Here is a 27884-nt window from a genome sequence, read left to right as displayed (position 1 = left end):
GTCTGTGTTGTCTCTCGTCTTTAGCTAAGCTAAGATAAGCTAATTGTCTGCTAACTGTAGCATCACATCTACCTAACAGATGTGAGAGTGGTATTAATCTCGTTCCAACTCTTGACAACATTGTCCAAATGGTCCAACCACTCCTTTATAGTCAAATACCCAACATATGATTAAGCTAATTAAAGGGTTTCTTTGTTAAGCCTTTTTTTTTTAATTGGAGAGCAACTGAATGTCGGAGTCACGTTTGAATTACTCCCCGATACTTTTTGTATCCAAGCAAAGAACATTTACATGCCACTTTAAACAAGCCACAAATTTAAACTGCTGCTGTCACATTAACTTACAGGCACACAAACAGCAGCGATGAGCTAATAAAGATAACATTTTCCACTTTTTCCATCCAGTCTTGTTTTGTTTGATATAATGCTGCATGGGTTCTGGTTTGATATATAAAAAAAAAAAATGGGGGGGGGGGGTACGACTTACTGTTACTGTCAGTTGTTTCAACTTACTAGTTAACACAATTAAATAAGTGTAAAAACATAGAAAAGTGACATTTTGAGCTGCTTCCACAACCACAGCATGCTTGGCACACTGAATTTTTATGGTAATCTTATATGTTATAAACTGTGACTCTGAGCTCTTGGCCAAAGTGAGATGTACTGGTTTAGAACGACTAAATGCCACCTCTTTAACAGATTGATGAATAGATTAAAGTTATGCATCTCGTATCTGAAAAGGGCTTAAGAGTAAATGAGGGCTGATATGTGTAAGAACTTATAAGAAAATATAAGAAAAAAAAAAGAGAAATTCAAATCATACAACAGTTTTTAAAATCAAAAATACACCTCAAAGACAATAAACAAGAACCGGTTGAGAAAATAGGGAACAAGCTCTGGTTACAGCTCATGTCTGAGGAGAGCATTTCATTTAATTCATGTTGTGTTGGTGAGTGAATGATGGAGTGTTATGCGTGTATGGACTTTGTGTCACTTTTCAACCGTCGTGTCTTCTGTCAAACCAACACATTGGCAGCAAACACAGCCGAGATGGATGCGAGTGCCAGACTCAGCACGGAGGTCCCGGGCAGGCCAGGGGCGGCGTTGCACAGGTCGCTGTTGCAGCACGTCTTTGTCATACTGTAGATGGTGGTGTTGGAGCCACTGTTTGGGAAGTTCACATCCTCGGTCTGGTTGCATTTGGCAGTTTCAAGACAGCCCTTCATTTTGATGTCCAGGAACCCAGCTGTGGAGTGACAGAGAAACCATGTTGGTGTGTTGTTTGTTGGGATGGTTTGAAATATTGGTGTTGCTGTGCACTGTGTAGCTTCAGAATTCAAGATTTTAATTACAATTAACCACAAGAAGGTATTCAAGTTTACCATGTCTTTATCATATGTCTGAAGACAAACTTTTGTATTTGTTTCTGCAGCTCATGAGCACATTAAGAAGCATTTTATTTTATTATTTCATTTCCTTTGTTTAGCCATAAATGCCACATTGAGATACATAATCTCTTCCTCCAGGGAGTCCTGCCTAAAAAGGTAGTATGAAAACCAAATTTAAAATAAAAGACAGGAGGTAGAAAAAGACAAACTAAATCCAAAATATTTGATATTTGGCAGCAAACTTCTGGGGACAGACAAACGCTGTACATATTATTTTTGTTAGATTTATAAAGCTATGCATATGTGTGGTTATCTTTAATAAATCTCAGTCATCCTGACATTGTACTTAACTTCTATCTTAAGCCATGAATGGATGCGGACATATCCATTATTAGTAATTAGCATAAATGTCAGAAAATTTGACCAGTGTCTACATATTTTTTGTCTTTTTAAAGCCTCATTAGCTAGGTCTTCTGCAGCCATTGCAAATGACCATGATGCACATTACTTTAAAAAAATGAATAATACTTTAAATAGTTTTGTTTCATTCCAAAATATATTGCCTCTTTTTCTGTTTCAGCCTCCTTTGAGGCCAAAATTGCCCTAAAAACACGTACAGATGGTCTGAAGAATGTACGAGGTGCACATATTCTCACCAAACTCTTTCTTTATCAATGCAAGTAGGGAGGAAAAGGTGTATGCATGTTTTAGTGTGTAAACATGGTTTATGCATCCAGTCAAAGCCAAAATATTGAAAACAGAAACTGTCTAGTATGTTATCACTGACTAAATTTACATGCACTGTAATATTCCAATAATACTGTATGACCTTACTCTGAATAGGGCGCTGCCATGTAAACAGTATTTTCAGATCACTTCAACCTGAATAATGTCACATTCAGGCTAAGCAATAATCAAATTAAGCCAATATGGAGGATTCTGATCTTAGCATTATGTGTTCATGTGTACACCTAAATCTCACTTACACCCAACATAAAGGGACATAAAGGGGGACATGCAACTCAGTAGACTGAGGTGTTTGAAATGTTGTTGTGCATGTTGTCAATGTTTGTGGTTTATGTCCACGATGATGAGCCAACTCCAGTTTAAAGTGTATAGAAATTAAATAAGACCACTGGCTGTCATTTTTAATTTTTTAACACCTTTATTCGGGGACAACATGCAGTAAAGCACCTCAAGACAGGATTTGAATCCAAGCCGGCTGCCCCGACCAATGGCTATCTGGCATGGCAAATTGTCAGTTTTAATGTTAAAGAAAGGATTATTTGGAAAAAATTCACCAAATTAATCACGAGTACTTGCAAAAGCCTTACAGCTGCTTCTTCAAATTATAAGATGACTTCCTGTGGGGATTTTTTTCACCCAGAAACTTTTTTTTGTCTTGACATTAACCTCCCAAATCTCAAATCTAACTGGTAAAAAGACTCTTTTCACGCATCCTCATCCAAGTGTCTGACATGATGATTTAAGGAAACATTTACATCATTCCAAATACACTTCAACAAATATCTCAAATTGAAAGTTGTTGTCAATCCTGTCACAACTGATATATTTGTCATGAAACACTGGAAGAATGTGGGCTGCAGGCACTGATAAGCTGATAAAGATGATTTCCCTCTTCACATATCTTACCTGTCATGTCACATCCTCAGTTTCGAGGAAGATAAGACAGTAATATGAAGACTTGATGTTGTCTCATATTGTAGGCACTTACCTGTAATTTCAACATTTTTTTGCCAAATAAAGCATATTTTTTGGGGGGAGGGGGGTTTGATTCTGTCATTTATGGCAGATAATTTAGCTATCTTGGGTTTTGTTTTACTACACCTGATATAATTGTAACTCAGGTTGAGGGACAGGTTGCCGGTTGTATACTGGTACCGGTACCGGTCAGTCAGCTGAACCTGTGACCCTGAAGTAAAGGTATTGCGATCGTGTTGTCTCCAGCTTTCTATAAACAAGCTGTTGTGAGTCATTCTCCCTTTGTTACGGAACAGGGACTTCAGGAATGCCGTTGGTGTGGATTTATTTGAGCTGGTGACAAGATTGTCTTCAGGCTGGATTTTTTCTTTTTATAATGAGCAACTCACCTGCTTTACCGACACCGCTGAAGCAATGTTCTCCTTCCTCACATGTGGTTTTTCTGGTAATACACAAGTCCCCAAAGCCAATTTCGCATTTGTAGCACTGGAGAGCTTGGCCTGTGAGTATTGAAAAGGGTGACAAGGAGGGAACAAAAGACAGAAAAGAAAAATCTGTATGAAGAACAGGCTATACAACCCTGTTACCAACACAGCACATACACATCGTGACATGATTAAAATATGGGATTGGAACAAGTTTAATGAGAACAATAAGAAAACAAAACAGACTGTTTTAGTGCCGACTGTCCATTTGGACATTGTAGCCTTTTAAAAGTTATCTTACATCAATGACTATGATATCAAGACAAAGCCTGTTTTGATGGACCAGAAAGATAGTTGATCTGACAGGAGAGTTTGGTGTTTGTGGCAAGTGGAAACTGAACAGAGCCAAAAACTCTACGATTAAAAAGGTGTTTTTTTACTTTGCTTTAGTATTTAATTCCAACAGTCCCACAAACTGCACTGTGTATACGTCAAACCCATTGGGTGTTGCATGTATACTAGAAGATATCCTGAAGTTTCACCCCATTTTTTGGGCTCTTTTCTGTGGAACCACTTAAGAGTTTGTTATTCTAACTAACCCCCTGGTACTAGCCTTGTCATGAAATTGCTTCGTCCCATTGAAGTTTGTATTTGGAAACAGAGCTTAATACACAATGTAAAATTGACCAATTTTTAGCACTTTAGATAAAACCTAAGCCAACAGCTGCGATTAGATTCCAGATATAAAATACCAACCAGCATGGAAGATGGCACATAATAGTAATCTGTGTCAAAGTCAAGTCATTCCTTTGCACGATGGAAACTCAGTGGAAGTCAGTTTATAGTCAATAGAGACATTGACAAAGCTTTAAAGACAACTGGTTTAAAAGATAGTCATCATCTTGGGATGTTTGCCAGCTTGGGACTTTTCAAACTGCCTCTGAGAGCAAGCTTGTTGCATCACGTACAACATGGAATGTCTTTCAATATGCCCAAACTTTCAAACTGGTAGTATAAATTATGTCTACAATCAGGGCTAAGTAAGACATGTGCCATTACTTTGGAGGTTTTTGCAGTTGAAATGCAGCCATAGTTTGGATCAAAAATAGTAATTTTCCACACCTGTACCTGAGTTCTAAAACTTTCTGGGTAGAAGGTAGACCCCCCCCCCCAAAACAAAACAAATCTCTCCATGCTGGGAGGAAAACAGAAATGCTATGAACAAATTACAAAACAAAGACGCGCTATCCTAACGAGGCGGAATTAAACCAAGGACGCACTCAAAAAACAGAGGCACTATAAACTTAAAACTCTCCATTAACGAAAAATCTCTCCTAGAAAATGGAGGAACAAACAAGGCTATGAAACTTACCGTATTAGTAAATAAACTAAGACTATGAATAAATCACAAAACAAGATTACACTGATAGATACACAAAAATTGCTATCCAACAAAAAATATGTCCTAAATTTAGTTGAAAAGGGCAATATACATTAAACGCCACATAAACAATTCATATGTCAATGTGTTCATCAAACTAGTGACCACCAGAGGCCAAAATGTGAATGAAAATGACCCAGTTGCTGATGCAACTTGATTAGATTACTGGAGATACATTCAATCAACAAGCACTCCACAGTAATGATCTGGTTAATGTGTTCAGCAACTTTTATGAAGTCACACTGAGGCCCTGTTCAACTAATGTGTCACAATACTAAAGCAGGAAGTCTATAGCTTGTAAGCGCCGGTAAGTATAATTTATTTTTCTATGATTGTCTGCGTGTGTGAGACTGGGAGCTGAGACACTGAAACAACTGTTGTTATAAAACCTGTCGCTCCAGTTTTGACGTCAGCATCTCATGACTGGAGAAACAGAAAATACACACCGATCATGCAGATGTGATTAAACCAGTTAGTGTACAGAATGTTCTGTTTTATTATCTGCTTTTTAATAGTTTTAAATAATATAATTCCATGCTGGAGGACGGTCTGATTTAGTTGATTTTAACCCAATTGTGGGGAGAAATAATAGGCTCAGTCTGGGCATCGTTTAAAAAAGCCTCCAACAACTGCTAACATTTGGCTTTTGAGCGTAATAGGAAAGTGTTTCATCTGCATTCAGTCTTCTGTCAAGTTACTCTACAGCAGTCACGGGTATTTATCAGCTTCAGCTCCGATCGGCATTGATTCAACATCGCAGTCTCAAAGCAGAACGTGAAATACAGACATTGCCTCAAAATGTATCCAAATGTAGCAGTCTCACAATACAAGCTCAAAGTACAGAAATTAGGACAAATCTGGGTGTAGTTTCAGATTTCAACCACACAAACTACAAATTCGTCATATGACGATGTCCGCCTTTCATAACCATAACATGCAAACATTTTACTTTACACAAAACTGTCAGACATCCTAAAAAATTGTAAAATTACTAAATCACAAGTGATATGCACAGCTATTACACATTAAACGGTTAGAAAGAGATGGGAGATGGCGGTATTACACCACACTATCAAGCACGCAAACCACTTAACTTATCTACTTTGCTGTCAGTCACAGTCGGTTAGAGTTTAAAACTAAACAACAACAAAGAAGACATTGTTAGGCTGTAATATCAATACATGCATTACACGTGCGCATCACGTCACCTGATCATCTCCCTATTCAAAAAACAAGCAAGAAAAACGGGAGCATCTCATAGTTTCTGGGCCTTTATTGCCATAATATATTTTGGACATTAGGAGAAATGTTTTCTTTTGAGACTGGTGTGAATGGGAACATTTTCACTGGACACAGCTGACTTTTTCTTTCATATATTTCTTCATACATTTACAGTTGGAAATCTCACATGGAAGCTCTGGAGGTGATGGCAGAGACAAAGAGGTTGACCAATTTAAACCGACTTTAAGACAGCTGGTAGCTTAAACACATTCCCACTGAGGGGGCTGACTTCTACAGTCCATTTAAAAACAACAAAATAGTCTGATTATTTCAGAAAGCCACTATCATCAGAAACTGTGGTCCACAACCTACAGGACACGGCGTTACTTCATGTTATAGGCTTGTCTATTGTGAGTTAGTGGTACATTGGATCCATTCTAGATACATTTTAGCCTCCAAGCACTAAAAAAAAACTACTAGTAGCTATGAAAAAAGACTTAATTGTCTTGTTTGAACAATTAAAAGGTTTAATTTACAGCTTCAACTTAAATTACTTTGCTTTAGTTTTACTAGAAGTTATATTTTTAGTTAAGTTTTCATAATTTTGTCTAAACCCTACAGTAACAAATGCCTCTGAATAAACTCTAAAAGCACAAGATGGTACACTTAGTTAAGAAAATAAATGTGAAGGATGTAGAAAGGGTGAAAAGCAGCAATAAATTCACATTTAAAACTACGACCCCATGCTGTAAGGTAAAAGATAAAAGCAAATTTGGTACGATGCTTTCAAATTAAAGCAGTAATTAAACTGAAATAATTTTCTGGCAAAATCTGAATAAATATTTTCATTAAAGCAAACAAACACAGGCACACATGTAGACACCTTTGTACACAGAGTGTCTCCACACCCTGTCCTGCTGGTTTCGGTTACGCCCAACCTTTTGACAGTCTTTAAGTCCTTTCCTGTTGCTCGAAATTATCTGTCACTTCACATAAGCAACTGCAGTGTATTCTGTTGTGAGATAAAACCTAGATTCTTCATTTATGAAACATACAATGTCTATTAAAAAAAGATCTGTTAAAACTGGGTCAGAAATGAATCTCTGTTTTAATCTTATCCTTTGAACAGAGGCTATGCTTCTTCATTTTGGCCTTACATACATTTATGCAGCTTTTACTGACTGGATGAGTTGTGGGAATTCAGAAACTTTTCAAGGACTTCAGCTAAATCATGGAAAATTAGTGCCAAGTTACATGTGGGTGCAGCAGCCACACCTAATACCCAACACCTCAGTGTCCTGCAATGCTGCCAGACGAGTTGCATGTTTCATCCTCCCCTGCTGTCTGCAAACAAGTCCGACCTGCTCCTCCGCACTATTGAACCATCCCAAAAGCATTCAAAACACACACAATGACGCAAAACATACCATGTTGCCAATGACCTCTTTTTTTTAACATTACAGCACGTAAAGTACCATCCAAAGCAGGTGTAATTACAGGGGTCCAGTGAGGATAATGAGGCTCAGTCACAGCAGCCTGTTTGCAGAAGTGTGTCAACAAAGAAATGGTTCTCTTCACCTTTGATTGCAGCAGATTTACAGACAGTTGCTTGTTGTTTTGAATAATAACAACCTCTGTACGACACATAAGAGCAAGCCTCGGTAATCAGATTCAATCCCTCTTTACGGTAGCCACTTAACATTGGCATGTGAGAAGCTGCTCTCCTCGTGTGTGGGAATTTGTCACGTAGATCGCTGAGAAGATCAGATGTCTGTCATTTCTGCTGTTCAAAAACCTCTGAACCGTAGGGTGAGGTCGCTTCGACACCTTCGTCACCATGACATCGAGAAAAGAACATGTCAAGATATAACAACTCCTTTAACGAACAAATAGTGGGACACAGATAATTCACTTGTACTTGGAGCTGTTTTATTCTGAGATGATGTTTGATCCAAGTGGTCACAATTTCAGACTCAAACCAACCAAAACTATAAACTACTATATTCAGCTTCAACAAGGACTGCACGAACATTCAGTAACCGGTTTATAATACAATGGTGTGAGCAAATGTTAACGTGCAAACATGATGAATCAAGGAAGGTAAACATGGAAGAGAAATAAAAAATTATGCTCAAATTTACATTTCAGGTTCAAACCATTCATACAGTTTATATACTGCTGCTGAATCATAAGCAGAACCTTTAAAAAGGTAAGCATCTCCACTTATTAATACCCTGTATTATCAACTGTAAAGAAAAGGGGGGAATAACTCCCATCCAGTCCTCCTTTTTAGTATGAGTTTGTATTTTGTGACTGCTCAAACACTAAACTAAAAAAAAAGTTTGATTAAAAATGCCTCAGTTCTTAATTATTGAGATGATCCTGTGTTGTATGTAAAGTCTAAATGAATGGATTGGAGGAAGAGAAATCATATTTAATGCTAAACATTAGTCGTGGAGCATAAAATGGCAGAAATTCTATAAAGATAAGTCATTTAGAAAATGTGGGCAACTTTTTGTATTTCCTCCATGTTGTGTGTTTATGTGCCTTAAAACTGCTGATTCATCAGCACTGAGAATTAATAAAAAAATCACTTACTCACAAACAAAATGTCTTCTTCTTTTAAAGACTTTGTTTCATGTATAGTCACTTTGAATATTATACTGTTTGCTAACATTTGAGACTCATTTTGAGAGACCTTTGCCAACTTAAATAAGTAGAAGTGCAGTGCCTTATAGACACAAAAGCTCTAAAAAAATATAAGACCAACATTTAAATGAGTAAAGAACCTGCGTTAACATTTTTTACAATGAAATATCACGTGTAAAGAACCTTTTATGACATCTGGGATCCTGTTTGAACTGTAAGGTGTGGCACCAAACTAATTAACTACTGTGTGGGGTCAGTCTTTTACTGCCCTCTACTGCTCTTTCACCAAAACTGCAGGCTTAGTGTCTAATTTCTCATTTCTAATTGTGTCTAATTTCAAATACAGGAGCTGGATGTAGAACAGACAAGACTCACAGGAGAACACGGATATCAACAACAGCTCTTCTACAAATCATGACAAATAATGTCACAAGTATTTGAGCTGAATAATTCCGCTGATGCTAATGTGGTGTTTAATGTGGGTCATATTAGGCGTGGTGTCTCTCTTGCCATCTAAGTTAGCGCTGAGGGAATCAGTTTTAACTTCTGCTGCTTCAGTTTGTTTTGCATTGACACAAGTGCTGTGTGATCTCCACAGGAGCGCATATGGGTATGAGATAGATCTTAGCTCACAATGCAGACATCCTTCATTGGTAGTTGCCATGTTAAATGTTTGTGGTGGAAAGGCTTTTATTTTTCTCTCCATCGCTCATTCATCGAGTTTCTTTAACAGCTAAATTGCGTGAAACAGAGGAACTGTCATGGAGCAGAGCATGTTTAGCTTGAAATGGAGCACATTTTATAAAAGAACAGGAAAAAAGTTGTATTTCTACAAACAAAACAACTTCTTTAATCTTAAACTATGCATTTGTAATGAAATAAAAAACATTCACTTTTATCCTTTATATTTTAATGTCAACGTGTAAGCAGATTTGACTGAAAAATTATCCTTTCATGTAAGCAAAAATGGACAGTCAAGGCTGTGATTTTCCATTGGGATTAACAAAGTACTCTGTTCATCTACCAATTAAAACCCAAACAACTATGAAGTGCCTCTAAAGTGTCTTCAAACAATGAGTCTTTTTCACATTAACTCCCCTCACAAATGCCTCTACATTATTTCCTCCCTTGTCTGGAAATTTACAGACATCCGGGTCCATAAGTAGCCAAGAACTACACAGAGGCAAGGTTTTTGTCTATTTTTCTCCCAACCGATGCTTGGGAAGTCCTCTCAGTCTGTAACATGTTGACTTCAGAAACTAACTCTGGATCACAAACACTCATTCTGGTCACTGAAGCCTCAGTATGTAATTATTTGCGTTTGTGAATCATTTTCCTCTCACAAACAACTATTAATGTGAACCATGATGGGACAAGAATTCAAAGTTGTCACCTGCAACACGAAAAAAAGCAGCCTGGATGGGAAAGAAGTTCCCATTTTGGAGGGTGTGGTTTGAAACAGGAGAATGACACAACAGGACTGAGGGGCTCCTTGAGACAAAACCAAATGACAAAAGCCCCAAAACACAATGCATGCAGAACAAATGGCCAAGTCAATGACCTTCTGTAGAGGAGGAATTTGAGACTTGGGCAAAGCCCAGACTGTTACAAGGTGAGGAATTTCTCATGTAATGCCTGGCGGGCTGGGGCATGATTCAGTCTTTTAAAAGAGTCTGGAAAAAAACTACGATACTCCTTGTTCCACAAACAAACTGACTCAGACCTAAGGTATAATCACAGCATTAAAGGAAAGCCTGGGAAGTATATGGGTGGTAAACACCAAAACACTTAGTTTCATCTGTGTTTCACTCAGTCTGTTAAAGCTTCAGATGAAACTTTTTTTTTTTTTAAACTTTAAAAACTTTTCATTCATCATTTTTCTGGATAAATGTGTTTATAAAACCTTACTGGTAGAATTTGAACAAAACTAAGTCTTTGTATTTGTCACAATGAATATTTTTGCATTTTAGTTAAAGCTCACTAATGGCAAAAAGTTTTTTATGTAAATTAAATATGTCATACTGCATTTGTTGACTCTGTATTCTTAACATTTGTTTATTCGAATTTTACTGTTAACTAAGGCTTGACTTCTAGCAAGCATAAAAGTTTTATCATTAGTTTAAGCTGAATTTTTTTTATCAAAACTTCTAGCCACTTTTAGCAAACTATGACTCACTTTTATATAAATGTAACCTATTTTAGCAAACTACATAAACAAATGTGTCATACCAGACTTAGATAACTGATCCTACTGCTCATTATTCTTAGCTAACAAAACTGCTATTAACTTTTAGCTAACATTTTAGCTAGCAATTTAAAAGGTTTTATCATTAGTTTAAGCTGAAACAAATTGTTTAGCAAACTTTTGGCCACTTTTAGCAAAACGTTACTTACTTTTATGTAAATTAACTTACTTTCAGTAAACTACATGAACAATTTTGTCACACTCGACTTGGCTAATTGTTCAAAGTGGTCATTATTCTTAGCTAACAAAACTGTTCTTAACTTTTAGCAGTTTAGCTAGCAATTTAAAAACTTTTATCATTAGTTTAAGTTGAAAAAATTTCAGGCCACTTTTTGCAAAAACTATGACTTAAATAAAAAAATAGTTTCCTGAGCAGTCATAACTTTATCTCAGACTTTTAGCAAAGTACATCATATGAATCCCCACTTTTACCTAACCAACTGCTAATTCTAGCTAACTCAACTAACTATAAACTAATCTAATCAATTGTGGGGTTTTTTTTTTAGTCTTTGTTTGTTTGTTTGTTACTTTAGGCTATTTCAACAGATGTGAAGTCGATGTTTCATTTAGATGGTTTACTGTGTTCTCGTTTTCGATGAGTTTCAAGATTATAGCAAATCTTTATTATCAATATGGTTAACTCTGGAAACTCAGTCCACATCCATATGCCTCCATGACATTAAAACTCCACCAAAAAAAGCCTAAAAAGAGCGACAAATTTTGGCAAAACACTGGCTTGTTAATTAGCATATCTTACACACGAGAGTATGAATAAAATTTTACCAAATGAGGTCTACATTCTTTCTCCACCGATTCACTTCTCCACCACATTTAACCATTTTCAGCCAAACAAAAAAACCAAAGCAAACCACAGCAGGCACAGGTTACAGAAAAACATTCTTTACAAGATGGCTTGTTAGTCCAAACACACAGCAACAAATCTTCAAATTGTTTCTAATTCACACATTTGGCTCCAATCTGATTAAATCTATTTCCAGTAATTCACTGTACACCCATCCAGCAAACAAAATCAACTGTTACTTTGACTAATTTCAACAGTCATACATTTGTGAGTCACTTGCTATGACAACTGAGGCCAACATATAAGTACATTAAAATGGAATATGATGGTCACTGGGAGCAACCAGGAAGCCTCAACCTCTCTTATAAAATAGTTGGAAGTAAACAGTGTCATCAGCTAGACTACAAACCACTGTGCTCATTCTCAAATATAGACACTATAACCTTTAACAATACACAAGTGTGCCACTTTTGTTTCCAAAAGTATCAAAAGAAACAGACTTCAAAGTTCACAAACCAGTGGGGGGAATAACAGTCACTTCATGAATAGTGCATTGTTCACAGTCCCATCTACAATAGTCAAATGAGCTCATCTATCACATAAAAGACAGAAATATATCCTCAAATAAACCGCGGGACTGCCTTCAATATTATACAATCAATGTCTTCCACATGAATTTGAATTGCATTGTTGCTGAGTAGGTGGAGGTGTTTTAAACATCTTATAATTCACTGGTGCATCACTAGTTAAACCTTCACACAGCTTGATGTTTCCACAACTTGACACACCCAGTCCGACTACAGCCTCAAGCTCTACACCCTTCACCATGAGCACACCCTGCAAAATAGACAAAAATGGCGCTCTGAAATGTCAAAGACCGTTAACTATTTTAGGTTTCAAACAAACAAAACGTATTAGACAGGATCTGACTGCGCTTGCAGATCCCAGATCCAAAACCTCTAACAGAAACGACGTGATGGAAGACATGAAGGGCGTGTTTAGAAACAAACTGAATTTTAACAACCTAATCATCTTTAAACCTGTACAAAGGCTAAACCAAACTTCTTGGCAAAAAAACCACATTTAAACTTGTATTTTAGGGGGATGGAGTTTTATTTATGAGACGCTTAAAAAAACCTTGAATTTCTGAATAAAAACACCAGAGTTTATCCTTACCGATTGCAAAGCAGAGTCCGACAGCAAAAAGGATAATAACTCTGTTCATCTTGGACAAAGAAGGAAAACGAGGAGCTCAAAGAAGAAGCTGGCTGCCTTTGGAGACTCAGACCGTTATAATCTTGGTCAGACAAACTTTTGTCATGTCATGGCTGCATTTATAATCTCTCCCTCCTTCCAAAACGTCACCGTTATCCAATCGGAGGCGCTCGTCCGGGGCACCCACCCAGACTGTTGTGCGCTTCACGCAGGTGGAGGATTATTTACTTTAAGGTGGGAAGCGTGTGGAATGAAAATGTGTGCGGCTCTTTGTTGGTTTTAACTCCTCATAGGATCGATTTATTGTGTAGACAGGATTTCAAATAACATTTGAAGTCCTTCAAAAGCATCGTATAATGTGAGAAATGCATTGTCACGAAGCTGAAAAGGGCTTATTACCCCACGAAAAGCTGACATTGGGTCAATTTACCCTTACAGTTGTCAACTTGGAGAGTATTTTGGGCATCACTAGATGATAAAAGGAAAAGAAAACAAGAAATGTTAGTCTTTTTCTGTATTTTAATGGACTGTTGCTTCTTTCTTGTCAAATTTTGTATACTTTTTGAGATTGCATGAGATTAACATTGAACTCTCCAGTGGGTTCTGGATTCAAATGTAATTTAGCTGCCTCCAGGATGCTCAAAAAAACACTGTGTCTACTGAAAAGAGGCCTGCTGAATGTGCATCTGCATGAAAAACAAATATTTTAAACCATTATTTTCTGATTACCTGAAGATAATAGTCAGGCTGCTCACAACAAGCTGATTTCAAGCTCATCTTTAGCACCTGTGTGCCAGTGATTTGGGACTTATTTGATTATCTAAGTTATGATAACACACTGTCTGTGTCCATAATCACAATATTTGATATTTCAACTTACAGCTAAAGCACTAAAACACCTGGGTGTTTTGATCTAATGGATCAGCTTATGGATCAGCTTATTGATCAGCGACAAACAGGAATCTACCTATTTTCAAACCACTTGACAAACAGGTTTGTATGAGTTATCTGGAAGATGAAGTTGTTTATTTATTACTGGCTTCACTCCAGCTTTCAATTATCCAAAAAAAACATGTGTGAAGGCAAAAATATGTCAGAGCATGGCTCTAAATTATTGATAAAAACCGATGGCCACACTGATAGCAAAAACATCTCCCATCCTTTTATGAACCTAATTTCCATTATCCATTTACCATTGAAAATGCTTAGTAACGTGATTCACTTGACTCTTTCTTCTCCTCTTCTTCATTCAGTCTTTGACAGAGCTGATAGTCTAGGAATCATGTTGTTTTTGTTTAAGTGTTTGAATTTTACAGTCTTGTGTGTTCTATTATGTCTAACTAAATCGTAAATGAGAAACACACAAAAAAAGAGGCTCAAATAAGATCATTTTTCATCCCAAAGAAAGGAAATGTTCTTAAATGTTTTCTGTCCATCTGACTGCGGGGTTAAAGCTGCGACATATGTGGAAAACTCACAAGTTTCCACTTTTAAATCAAAAACACTGAAGCTTTAGAGTGTAAAATCAGCTCATAGGTAGTACTGTATTAATCTAAAAGAGCTTCTTTATGCTAACCTGTGTTTATTTTTCTGTAGAACCGGGTCTTTATTGACACCGCAGAGATTTGAAGGAGCAACTGTGAAATATATCACTAAAATGATGGATCAAAATAGTAACGAAGATTATTTCTCCCTGTATTTGCTCTTCAGAAATCACACTGATATTGTTACTGACTTACTATAGTTTGTTCTGCTGATAACAGTGTGTTTAAATCTGTTGTTGTATAAAACAACTGCAAACCGTCCATGTTTAAACCAAAAATAATGGGGGGGTCTGCCAGTGCTTTCTGACATTCTGGGTCTGATATGTGGCTTTAGGCAGGTCTCGTCTTGCTCAGAATTTGTAACCAAACGTGAGTGTTTGCAAACGGACAACAAAAGCTTTAAGTGGACAGCTGATGAATGGAGTCGTGATTGAAGTGGGATTTTCACAATTTATTCACATCAATTACAATGAAATAGGGTTGTGGGTGTGTTTGGTTGTTTCTATGTGAGCTGTTCAATGATTATCCCAGAAACTGACTTCAGAGCCAGCAGGATTCAGTTTTCTGCTGGAGGCGGGACCAGTTTTGAAATGGCATCTACAGAGTCATGGTTTTGAAATAGTTTACTGAGAGGGAGGCAGTCTGGGCCCCGTGAAATGCCTCTGTTGTTTTGCCCACAGATCCTCTGTTTCTCAACTCCTGACACTTGGAAAGAGGGTGTGTGGCAGGGACCTAACAATCTTTATATCAGTCACAGAAGTGAGAAGTAAATATTAAAAGCCAAACTTTAAGAAAGAGGACAAAGAGAGACAAAAGCAAAGATATTTACAGAGTAATTCTTTTGTGAGATTGATCTACAAAAAGTATGGAATATGTATTCAGCCCTCTTTCGCCTGTAGGACAAATCTAAAAAATCACATGTGCTGCCAGCTGCATGTAGAGGTCACATAATTGGATAATTGGATATCACCAGTGTGCAGTCACAGGGCTTTGTCTGGAAGTTTTGGGCGAGTCAGTAACCAGTGGATAATATGACAATGTAGACAAAGAAACACTCCGAGCAGCTCCACAAAAGGTAGCTGAGTAACAGAAGAGAAGGGGGTGCATACAATAGTGTCTCAGAGTTACCGAGAATGTGATTAAATAACTCTTTAAAAAGAAAAAACACCTTTAAAGGAGCTGAAACCAGGAAGAGGTTGTGCACAGACCTTGAATACAATTAACATTAAATAGGTGGATAGAACAATACACGATCTCTAAGGTAAAAAGTTCTTAAACTTGTTTAGTGCTTTTTCTTTGTGTGAAGACAGTCATCATGTGAACTGTGACTCGGACAGCCAGGGTTTCAAACACGACACAGCTAGAGAACTAATCTAAAGAGTCAAGCAGTAACATTGAGTGCTGAAAAAACAAGCTAGTTTGACAGCAGTGAACACATATTATAAAAGGATTCAAACTGCTGGGCTGCAGCTGAAGAAAACACCATATAACAAATAGAATAACAACGAACAATGAGGGTAAAAACTGTTAAGTACTTCTCTTGAACTGGCTCTGTGTGGGGGAGTGGCAAGCTTTTGTTTTGTATGTTCCCCCTTTTCATTGCTTCAAAGGCTTGATTTCAATTTCCCTATTTCATCGCTGAAGAATATTACCACAAAGTTGTCGCAAATGTAATAACAGATGACATACAACTTAACAAGTTTAGTATTATGGGTGCGGTTTGGGTTGTCTTATGAAGTCAGTTTCAGAAAACTGCAAAAGATGCAGAAGAAGCAACAAGACAGGAAGTATTTCTCCTTACTATAAATTATCTTAACATTTTTTGAATTGCCCCAGTCCCCTTCTTCTTTGCAGTCTCTATTCAAAGGCAACTTATGTGTGATTTTTGTCACTGCACTTTATGTACATATATCATGATCCTGCTGAGTTGACAGTTGATTCACAAAGTGTAAGGCTGCCGCCCTCCCATAAATATTCTCACGCAGTTCTCTCCTGTTCAAACATGTGCGTGCATGCATGCTGTTGAGACACCATTAGATGCTGGTATTTTAGCAATCAAAATTAAACCAGAATGAAATGTGTATTCAGTGACATATTTTTCAAATTTAACCTAAACCGTTGATCCAAAATGGATTTTAAGTTCAAATTCAGACACTAACTCAATACTGAATTAACAATTTTAGCTCTTGGTATGAGAAGGTGGGGCTGCACGGTGGTTAGCACCGTTGCCTCACAGCAAGAGGGTTCCAGGTTTAATCCCCACCTGGGGCCTTTCTGTGTGGAGTTTGCATGTTCTTGGTATGCGTGGGTTCTCTCCAGGTACTCCAGCTTCCTCCCACTGTCCAAAAACATGCATGTTAGGTTAACTGGTGTCTCTAAAAAATTGTCCTTAGGAGTGAGTGTGAGCGTGTGTGTTTGTCTGTCTCGTTTGTCTCTGTGTGGCCCTGTGATGGACTGGCGACTTGACCGACAGATTAAGCAGGTAAAGAAAATGGATGATGGATGGGTACAAAAAGGTTTGGGTCCCAATAAGTAATTGAGCTCCAAGATCCCAAAGATATATGTATATATCTTTGCATTTCATTTTTAGTGGCTATCACTCCCGATAGTGATGACTAAATGTTGAACTTGAGGTCTCAACTAAAGGTCCATCTTTTATGTACAATCAATATTTTTATAGTGAATGCAGAGTATAGAATCCAACAAGTATAGGATTGTGTTTTTAGCTATAAAGAGATTTTTTTTAATTGGAATTTGTTTAACAGTTTTGATTAATTCCTGGTGGATAAACTTGGACAAACTAAAATTGTTAATATTAGCATGTTAACTAGCATTCTAATTAGCATCTAAGCTTGCTAATTAACACAAAACATGTACTACAGCTGAGTGAATTTCATGACTGATGGACTGGATCTTAGACTAAGGGGATTATCAAAGTCACTTTTTCAACATTACAAGTCCTATAAAATGACAAGCCCAGTGTTATTTTACTGGTAATTTCCCTGGATAAGGAGTGGACATCAGGAGTTTTAAGCCCCTGTAATTCAGATTAATGCCTCAGACAGGTGGAGAAACTTCCAAGTCACCTTCTTCAAAATCCAACAGGCAGTGTGGCACATAAAAAGTGGAGATTTGTGGCTTTAAATCAGTCACACACATAGTGAGTCACTGCCTGGTTTCTGTATCAGAAAACACGGTGTTATGATGTGTACGCGCAAATGCATAATCATCAGCTTGTATTGCTAAGAATAGCTAAACTTGAGAGAAATCATGCAGCTTTCCTGACCTCCCAGGGGAATATGGTCAACTCGGTTATGACATCATCCCCGGCTCTGAGTTCCAACTTCCATGGGAAATTAAATGCAGCCTCAGATCTGCTAGTGTTTCTGTTTAAATATCAACTCATTGTGGAGGGACGTGATAAGTCCTTGAGTGCAAAACTGACATTTCTTAGCATACATATTAACAATATCTAAAACGTTTAAGATGACGTTTATGAAACAAGGCATAGCCTATGATATAAAAACACCTCCATGCTGAATTTGATATAATGAGGACTATAAATGTGCTAAATTTAGTCTGACCCATCATGTTGTTATTGATATATGGCGAGTATAAATGTAAATTTGACCTTCACCGGGATGTATAACCATAAATACCAAAACCAAATTTTATGTCATCAACCCAACCGATACTATGCTTTATAAAACGCACACAATGGCAACCCCAGCAGTGCTTCATTACTAACTGTCACCAAAGTCTGTATAATTAATCCTCTAAAGAGCATGAATATACTATCGTTTATAGTTTTTTTTTTTTTTTTGATGGACCTACGTTCCCAGTCCTGGAGTTGTGAGGTTAAAATGGCTGCAACCCTCAAACATTTATTGTATAATTCACTAGAATGCTCCACACTACGAATCTTTTACTGTCTGAGCTTTCTGACCAGACACCTCTCATTACAATGTGGCATCAGAGACATGAAGCATGGTGGTGGCTGCACCATGCTGTGGTGTGCTGCTCTGCTCTGCTCTGCCAAAGGCCATGACAGTTTCTGGGCTTGGTGGTGAACACGGGGGCAGTGAATTAGGTCAAAGTCCAGCAGAAAAATCTGATTTTTTTTCCTTCCTACAACACAATGGGATCAAACATAAAGTCAGAAATACACAACAGTGGAACAAAACATAAAGCTCACGTGGAGTGGCTTGATCACTCACAATTGCTGTGCAATCGACAACCTTCCTGAGCAACAACAAGAAGGATTGAAAGAGTTGCAAAGCTCTACATGTCAGTACATTACTGTACTTCTGCTAAATGCTGAAAAAAAACTCTTACAAGCAAGTATAAATTGTTTGTTTGGATGAAACTGAGATCACTGAGTCAACTCTCTTCACTGTTTCCAAACCATGAAAACCTCTAATAGACTTGGGGAAACAGAAAGCTCTCCAAACTGTCAGCTTGTATTTGTGAAGTCAAACCTTTGTTGGATTTTTACCAGGACATGTGACTTTCTTGTGAACCTCAGCACACTCTGCAGCTGCAGATGAAAGCCTTCTAAAACGCAGAATGTATTTACGGGACATGTTTTCACATGTGGTCTCCTTTCCTAATACTCGTATCTGTTGGTGTTGGAAAGCAGCATCCTAGGAGACATGTGAGAGAAAATATGTGTCCTGTTGCATCTGGGTGTGGCAGAGGCTTAGAATTTTACATGACTAAGCCAAATTGACCAGATTAATACACTAAAGACAGTCTCTGAGCTGCCTTGGGCCTTACTGTACGTGGTTAACAAAGCAATCAGTGCTTCAGGAAACACTCACCTATTATACAACGATAAATAAATAAAAATTTTAAAAGGTATGGCATGGTTGAAGTATTTGCTCAAAAATGGGAGTGAGAAGAAGGGCAGGTCCCAGGCTGTGTGGTTTGAGGTTATCCTGAATCATGAGGAAACTCCTCCTCTTCTCCCTCTGGAAAAACTGACTGTGTTCAACCACATGAGAACAAATCAGCCTTGCTGGTTGTTTCTTCAAAAACAGCTACTATGCAGAGGGAGAATAACACTTTCTATGATTCATACTTAATGAAGCCATACATTTGTGCCTTAAGATATTTGTGTGCTTGAATTGAATTTGAGGAGCATATTTTCACATTTAAGATGCATTTTGCTCATTTTCATTCTGCACTGACCTTTTTTCCCATATATGTATATATATATCAGATGACTAAACATTGATTTAAAAAGAAAAAACAGAGGCATGACTGAGATCTTATGATTTTGTGTCATTACTGTGTAATTGTTTTGTTTGCTTAATGCTGCCATTTCTCAAGAGTCATGTGAAATGTCACTGGAACCACACCCCAAAGCCAGACAACCATCACTCCCTCTGCCACCACAGGAAAACTCCCAGAGCTCCAAACTGCAAACACATATGTGAAGAATGCAGGTCGTCATTCTGCGTTATAGGAGCTCTTCTTTTATCTGCTGTAGAAAAAGACATTTTTAAGAAAGCAAATACAGGAAATCAGGCTTTTCCGGGGTTTGAAGTTTTTCTCTCTAGCGACACCAGGTGACGCAAAGTCGGAACTAAAAGTGTTGAAATAAAGCTAAAGGACTGAAGAATATGAAAAGAAAATAGAAGTTTATTGAGAGTTCTGAATCCTGCTCACCCGTCCACAGTCACACAAAGACAACAACACAAACATTAGTTAAAATCTGGACACATAAATACCATTTTTCCTGTATTGTGAAAACCAAAAGCGAAATCTGCTGCAGTCGCACAGAGTCGTGGGACTGAAAGAAGGGCTGCTGACCGTCGGGTGAGGATGAGGGGTGGGGTGGGGTTTCTGTCCGTCTCTGAACCTGAACATAAATAATGACCGAGCTGAAGAGACAACAGTGGGATCAGTGCGTGGTGGAGTGAGCTGAAGGATTCAGATTGTCAAAATTCTCTGAGAATCCTCATTCTTTGCAGGAGCAGTTTGACATTTTGGTGAAGATCCAGTGTGGAGGTGGAGCAAAGGACCGATAACTTAATGTGAAATAGGTCATCACGACGGCGGGAGAGTAGCTTTGCAAAAAGAGCGGCGATAACAGCAAGCCTGACTCTGTCCAGGCAACACAATCCACCTTTGATCTGCTAAAAACTATTAAACTGTTTAATCTGGACAAATGATTTGATTTCAGAGTTTGAGGCAAAATTTCACATAATCGCAAGATCTTATGAACACCTCAATCTGTGTCTTGTTTGATACGTTTAAAGAAAAAAGACATTATGAGCCCAGCTTTGCATCAGTCTCTAAACAGCCGTTGTAGGCGTCGGACCAAACTACAAAGATGTGAGGCCTTCATTGTTCTTCAATACGTGCGTTTAAGGTCTTTAAAGAAAAATGGGAACTTGCTGTTTATATCCCCCTTTAAAAAAAAAACAGTTCTCAAATGAACAGATTTGTGACTGCGTTCATGGTTCCTCTCACAGGTTGTTCCCTGGCTCCGCTAACCGGAGCGTAACACCTGGATAAAACAAGATGTAACAGGTGAGCTTTAAAAACAGCCAGCACCCATAAAGCTCACGTTTGCATCTTGTTTGTTGAAAATATATTTTTAAAAAAACAAAAAGAACCAGCTTGTCGTGGTGTTTGTCATGGCAGGAACAACAGTTTTACATTTTGAGTTTCTGAACAGATTCAAACAAAATATTAGGCTTCGACTAGTGTGGATGGAATTACATGAAGTTTATAGGCGGTTTCTCCATAGTCCATAGTGTAAGGGGACTGCTGCCAGACATCGTCTCCGCTATAAAGATATAACCCCGATTCACTCTAAGATGTCAAACTACTTCTGCAGTGGAACTGAAGCTACAATGGAGGGAAGCTGACAGTACAAACCTGCTGCTGTAATGGGAGTTGGGCCTTTTTTCCAAAAATCCAAAATAAAAACAAACAAAAAGTAGCACAGATTCTATTCTTAGGTATCAGTACAGATGTTTGACACACGCACAGACAGCTGGAGAAAAGACGCAGGCTCATTACAATTGTTTGATGATTCAGAAATCCATATTAATTTGACCTGTTTCTACTCTACGTCCTCTAACAGCAGAAAGAAGTGAAAAGAATCTCTGCGTCTTGAAAAGCGAAACAACCCGGGTGTTTTTCTGTACCTTAAGGCAAATTTAACAAAATGCTCTGTGCAGCAGCTCCACAAAAACACACCAGACCAAACCAAATTCCACATATGAGCGATACAAGGAAAACACCTGCCCACATCTTCCGAACTGTCTCTGCGAGTGCCAGCCTGAGTGTACATGCACGGTGGGGTGGAGGTGGGGGGGTTAACGGGGACAGGAGGCGTCCTAAGACGGAGGGTTTACCACCACCGATCACCAAACTGTGCCAAATACAGAGCCACCACAGAGCCAGAGGTGAAAACTGGCTCAGACATTGCTTCCTTTGAGGAGAGGCACACCACACACTTCTGTTTTGGCACGGGTGAGTTTGGTACGGTAAACCAAGTGTGTGGCTGTATTCATGTATTATATGTGTGTGTGTGTGTGTGTGTGTTTTTTTTTTTTTAACATCTCGCTCACACTCAAATCTTTACACTTTTCTCATATGTGCTAACCTAAATCAAAATAATACAGTCCTCATGATGGGGAGGGGTCATCTGAGCAGCTCTGCAAAATGCAGGTGACCCCTCTCCTTATGATTCATTCCTGTCTCTTCTGTCATATTCTTCCTCTTCCTCTTCCTTCTCCTCCTCCTCCTCATCATCATGAGTCCCGGTTGCTCTAGCGGATGGCCTTGACGGGGCTCTTGAAGCTGGATGCGGCTTGCAGCTGCAGCTGATAGGCCATGGGGTGGATCTTGAATCCGTACAGCCTGCACAGAAACAACGGTGACAAAAAACTTAAATACTTTAAAGTACCAAGCAGGACGAACTAAAATTTGAGTGATGCAACACACTCATCAACCCGCCCTGACAGTCGTCGTTTTGCCACAACAAATAGACGTCACGGAGCCAAAGGGATGTGGGAGAGGGAGGCGAATCTCACAGAAATATTTAAACTACACCATTAAAGATCAGCCAAAATCAATATTTGGATACAAGAATAATGTTTGTCTAATCAAAGCCATGCACTGAGGTATATATTTAGTTGATTTGACTTATGCTGAAGAAGGGGACATTACAAAATGTTTACAGCTTTATTAACAGGAAGTCACAGTTTAAAAAAATAGTCTAAAGATGCATTTGTCACTTGTCTGAAGCTATTACCTCAACGCAGACTCAGGCCTACTTGGTGTTGATCTGTTAAGTGTCAAATATTAAACTATTTACATGATCCAAATATACAAATTTAACGATAGTTGTAACAGACTAATTATTTTCAAATGTAAAAAAAAAAACATCAATTTGCAGGCTTGTGTGCATCACTGATGGTTGAGGATCTCCAATCGATTAGCCATCGGCAAATACCAGTTTCTGCTTAACCAGCTATAGTTGTGCCAACATGTGCACAACTGGACTGTTCTGGTCTGACTTCAGGAACATTTAAATATAAATAAAGTTGCCTACATGTACTTATTATGACTAATCAGCAAATTAATGCTGCTGAGCGGATGCCTGGCGCCTTTAAGCCTTACTAACCTCGGGACAAACTGATTGGCGGGCCTCTTGGGTCTGTACTCTGGGTGAACCATGAAGAGCATGTGGGGGAAACCGGTGCCGAAATATGCTCCATCTGTGTGGTGGTGCCGGGAGGACTTGGGTGTGTAGACATCCATGCATTTAGGGCAGTACAACTTCACCATGGCCTCTCCCGGGATGTCTGACAGGCCTATGGAGGAAGAAGAAAAAGAGGAAGGTGAGGAACAAAGGAGAGAGGAAACTGGCTTAGATATCAGCTAAATCTTAAACAAACACAAATCCTGCACTGCTGCCATGGTGCAAATACTTCCTGCTGTATCAATCAAATATTTATGGGACAGCGGTTATATATCTTTTTACTCACCGATGGGAAGCATAGGCTGATTCTCACAATAGACCCGGGGGCAATAGCCAAAATCTCCCTGCTGGTACTTCTCCAGCTGAAAAAGAATAAGAATAATAAAGAATCACTGTAATAACAAGTGTCTATCAACTCTCATTTCAAAGCATTTTTACAAAGGACACAGCAACACGTTGGAAGATAACTGCTCCTCCTTCAGAGCTACACCCACCATGACGGGACTTTCAACAAACTACATCTAAAACTTTTTAGCAAAGGACTGGAAGCCTTGTGACCTCCATGAAACATAAGGGTGCAGCGGCACCCTCAGAGCAGAGGGAGCACGTGCTGCAGGATCTCCTCCCAGCGAAGTGAGCACTTGCAGAGTCGGAGAATCAAGTGTAACTGGTGATTCTAGTGTCCACTTGTCTGGTCAAAGCGAAAACCCAAAACCTAACCACAGTCAACTCTGCAGCCGCCTTTCTCGATACGTTTGATTATGAACAGGCCAACTTCCACTTTACATTAAATCCGTACGGACCAGGATGAAGGTTCTAATTCAGCCGAGGTTACAACAGGTTGACGGACTCAGTTTCACTTTACTTCCTGGTAATTATTTGTCCATGTTTCAGATGTAATGGCGCAGATTTTTAAAACCGGACGTGTTTTAAGCTAACACAACATCCGCATTGTTGTTTAACCCCTCGCTTACACAGCAGGAAAATAAAATACGGGCAAGCATGTGTGTCATTCATCCGCTTCGTGTCATGTTGACACAAAAGTGAGAACAAAGTCAGTGCCGCTTCTTTATTTTTGAATTTTTAAATTCCAGTCTGTCAGGTTGATGGATAAAGACAAAATGTGTAGAAGCCTTTGTGTTATGCAGTGTGCAGGTATTTGTTTTGATTTGCCTTTGCTTTGCATTCTGTTGACAGATAACACATTTCCAATACCACAAAGTCAAAACTGTGGCCTGAGACGAAGATTTGAATAATTGTGCAACCCTGTCTCACGCAACACAAACACTGATACTTTCAGGATTACAAGGAAACACTACAAACACACACAGCTCTCACAATGAACACCAGATAGTTGGATTTGGCGCCTACCATCTGTGCGATGCCTCGGTTTGTGAGGATGTAGCGTGCGTGGATGAGGCCGTAAAGCATCTCAGCAGCCTGCTCAATCAGGTCACTCTGATTGGGATTGTCCTCCAGCTCTTCATCTGAAGAAAATGAAAAGAGGCTCAGAACAGAAAGTGTTTCCACCAGTTGTATCATCTGTGACAGTTAAGACACGCAAAGCTGTGATGAGAAGGAGAATCAAAGGGACAGAAAACACCAGGAGTATAACAGAGTGTCTTCTTTGTCTTTCTGAAAGAAAAATGGGACGCTTGAGTTTTTTCTGAATAAACATCAGTGACGAGGCATAAAGATACAACATCACTTAAAAGCTTTCAAACTAAAAAACACATTGCACAGTTTGGAGTTACACTCAAACCATCTGAAGAGGGCAGATCAAGCTTCCAAATCGGCCGAGATAAACATGTGCGGCACGTGACTTGTTAAAAGATCAGCAGACGCAAGTAATCGAATATCTGCATTTACTTTAATCCTAAGATGTATCCGCAAAACACAAACCTGGTTCAAGGTCTAGGATCATGTCTAGGGCCTGACGATAATGAGGAACCTGCTCATTGAGCCCTGTCAGGTTGAACTTGTCCTGGATGTAGTCTTCATCAACCTGTTGTTTCAAAAACACAGACAAGTAAACGATTTTGTCATTAATTAATTGAAGATCAAATTCAAAACACACATAAAGAAACAAGGAAGGAATCTCCTCCATTAACACCTATAATATATTTGAGTATACGAGCATGTAGGGACTGTTTAAAGGTCACAGTTCAGTCTCACAGCTGGCAGTGTGTATACTGAAACCGAGTCCAGCTTTTGCTTCAACTTTTTGATTACAACCAATTACCACCTGAACCAGGACATTTAATAAACACTTCCAGGTGAGACTGACGTAACTCACCTCACAGAAAAACTCATTTCCCCTTAGTCCACAGAACCAGGAGATCCATGATACTTCCTCTGAACTGCTCATGTCTGAAGACCTAAAAAAAAAATAAGAGGTGGACACAAAACTATAAATGCGCTGCATTCAGGCCCTGCAGCCAAGCACGAAACGCCGCTCTCACCATTCTCTGACCATCGATTGAGCTAATCTTGCACTGCCTAACTGCTTTAACTTAAAAGAGATATACATAACAACAACTTGAAATAATTCGTCTTAACCATCCTGGAACAATGAGCCATCAACATAGTATTGGTTTAATTCTACCCTGCCGAAGTTGCATGAATGCAACACTGCATTCTTACCCGAAATGTTGTTTTCATGATTTATTTAAGCTGGTTAAATTAAATAATATATCAATACTGCCCTCTTAAATTGACATTTTTTCGATATATTACTCATGGAACAAATAACTTGGTAACGTAATTACAAGTTGTAAAGGCTCAAACCTAAAAAGGCTAAGCAGCTAATCGCTATAAACTTCTCCAAGCTGCTCATTTAAAAAAGCCGACCTCTGCGGTACATTTATTGTCATTAATTCTTCCAAACCAAGTCCAAATAATAACAAAACGCTTATGATAACTCCGACGTTAAATGCGTACGTTACTTATACGGAGGGCTTAACGTAGCCATGGTTAGCTCGCTAAGATAAAAACCGCTAACGACTACAGAAGCCGACTGAGATCCAATATGGCGCATCGTCAGAAAACAGGCCTCGTGACAAAAATCAGCTCTTTCTGCAGCTCCAGATCTCCGCGCTGCAACGCTTCAGTGCAGATATGCGTTTAACTGCGTCAACTTACCCGGGTTTAAACTTTTTCCTTCCTAAAAACTCCCCAAACAACAATTAAATGTATCACGGGTGTAAATAAGATGGACACCCCCTCCTAGTTCACCCTGTAGATTACGCTCTTCCTCTTCCTGCGGTCCCGGTCAGCGGCTTCTGGTGCGCTGCTGCCGCTCACCGGTTACTTCCACCAACACACACAGTGATTATGAAAAAAAAAAAAGGTGGCGTTATTTTAAAAGTTTTTAAAAATAACCCCAAAAGCTGCCATTTCACCTTCTAAATAAAGAGACTACAATTGTATTTGTGCACTATAATTGAAACCCGGAAGTGTAAAAGGTTGGGTTTTCTATTTCTATGATTTATATGAAATATACCAGATACTCATTTCAATGTTGATGTCAGAGTTTTAGAAATGATGGGACAAGGGCAGAATTTTACAGTGAACAAATAGTTTCAAAACCTCCTTTCTTGCATTTTTTGGTTGATGTGCCAGATGTTTGCGATGAGTGTCAGATCAGGGTTGTAGGCAAGTCAGTTTAGACCCTGGATTACAAAACTCTGTATTAGAGAAAGTGGTTTCCAACCAGTTTGTTTTTAGTGGTGCCGACTGAGAGCTGGAAGATCACAACCCAGTTTGAATGTTTTTCTGCCTTTCTTCTTGCACACACAGATGATTCTGAATTGATTATTATGGACCATAGCCGAGCCTCTGAGCCTCTGCCACTCTTTCTAACCTGCTGCCAGTTTAAGATTAGTTAAAGATTATTCAGTTAGTTGTGAGATGATCCGGTGCATATTTTTTTCTTTGGAATTGTTCTTGAAACTCTCAGTTAATGTTTGATATGCCGATTTGGTGATATTTTCAGTAAAATATATAGTTACAAAAAGTGTAAATTAATTTGTCTTCAGCGTTTCAGCTGTTTAAAGCAGTTTGTAATATTAAAGTGCCCTCTTGTTTATGCAGTACTGACATTATGGCAAACATTTATCCTCATGAGGTTTTTCCTATATTTTGACTGAAAGGAAGTTGCTGGGAGCAAGCCTGAATTATGTATCAGTTTTGCCCTGAAATTCTGTTTGTTACTGATGGCAAAGACATCCCCATCCTTGTTTAAGTATTCAGTAGTTGTCCAAGTTCAAATAGCACCTTGAAAAGCTTCAACATACTTCCTATAGTTTATCCATGACCTGAAAATAAACCAACAACCAGATTTTATGCTTATATTGGAGTAAGAACACAGTTGAAAAGTTGATATAGACACAATTCTAGATTCAAAGTGGTCTTTCTGGCCTATCTAGGTACATTAGCAGGTTTATCTAAATATCAGACCTACCTTAAGCCGCCGTATACGTGAAGCAACAAACGAAGATTAAACATAGGCA

General features: G+C 38.6%; 3 protein-coding genes across 3 annotated transcripts in view; all 3 read right to left on the bottom strand.

Annotated features, from left to right (window-relative positions):
• The window catches only part of clic1 (chloride intracellular channel 1), an 83238-nt gene that overhangs the window by 29343 nt on the left and 26011 nt on the right, over window positions 1-27884 (bottom strand). The window lies entirely within an intron of this gene.
• On the bottom strand, window positions 467-13218 carry LOC140274864 (sperm acrosome membrane-associated protein 4-like). Its single transcript, XM_072370244.1, has 3 exons — window positions 13069-13218; window positions 3499-3609; window positions 467-1245 (listed from the first exon to the last, which is right to left on the bottom strand). The coding sequence occupies exons 1-3, from the start codon at window positions 13115-13117 to the stop codon at window positions 1016-1018; spliced, it is 390 nt and encodes a 129-aa protein (XP_072226345.1). The 5' UTR covers window positions 13118-13218; the 3' UTR covers window positions 467-1015.
• csnk2b (casein kinase 2, beta polypeptide) lies at window positions 20277-26640 on the bottom strand. Its single transcript, XM_072369930.1, has 7 exons — window positions 26515-26640; window positions 25670-25751; window positions 25276-25378; window positions 24745-24860; window positions 23660-23735; window positions 23296-23485; window positions 20277-22529 (listed from the first exon to the last, which is right to left on the bottom strand). The coding sequence occupies exons 2-7, from the start codon at window positions 25739-25741 to the stop codon at window positions 22439-22441; spliced, it is 648 nt and encodes a 215-aa protein (XP_072226031.1). The 5' UTR covers window positions 25742-25751; window positions 26515-26640; the 3' UTR covers window positions 20277-22438.

Source organism: Leuresthes tenuis, unplaced genomic scaffold, assembly GCF_036924035.1.
Source record: "Leuresthes tenuis unplaced genomic scaffold, fLeuTen1.0.hap1 SCAF_18, whole genome shotgun sequence".
Classification (NCBI taxonomy): Eukaryota; Metazoa; Chordata; class Actinopteri; order Atheriniformes; family Atherinopsidae; genus Leuresthes; species Leuresthes tenuis.
Note: the sequence above shows the minus strand (reverse complement) of the source record. Positions and strands in the feature narration are given on the sequence as shown.

Bases quoted from the DNA above. Each gene is read 5' to 3' on its own strand.
- LOC140274864 (XM_072370244.1), bottom strand. From the start codon at position 13,117: ATGAACAGAGTTATTATCCTTTTTGCTGTCGGACTCTGCTTTGCAATC. The intron at 3,610-13,068 runs GTAAGGATAAAC...CAATACTCACAG, and splicing joins CGGACTCTGCTTTGCAATCG to GCCAAGCTCTCCAGTGCTAC. The intron at 1,246-3,498 runs GTGAGTTGCTCA...GTCACTCCACAG, and splicing joins CAGCGGTGTCGGTAAAGCAG to CTGGGTTCCTGGACATCAAA.
- csnk2b (XM_072369930.1), bottom strand. From the start codon at position 25,741: ATGAGCAGTTCAGAGGAAGTATCATGGATCTCCTGGTTCTGTGGACTA. The intron at 25,379-25,669 runs GTGAGTTACGTC...TTGAAACAACAG, and splicing joins GAAATGAGTTTTTCTGTGAG to GTTGATGAAGACTACATCCA. The intron at 23,486-23,659 runs GTGAGTAAAAAG...CTTCCTCCATAG, and splicing joins TCAGCCTATGCTTCCCATCG to GCCTGTCAGACATCCCGGGA.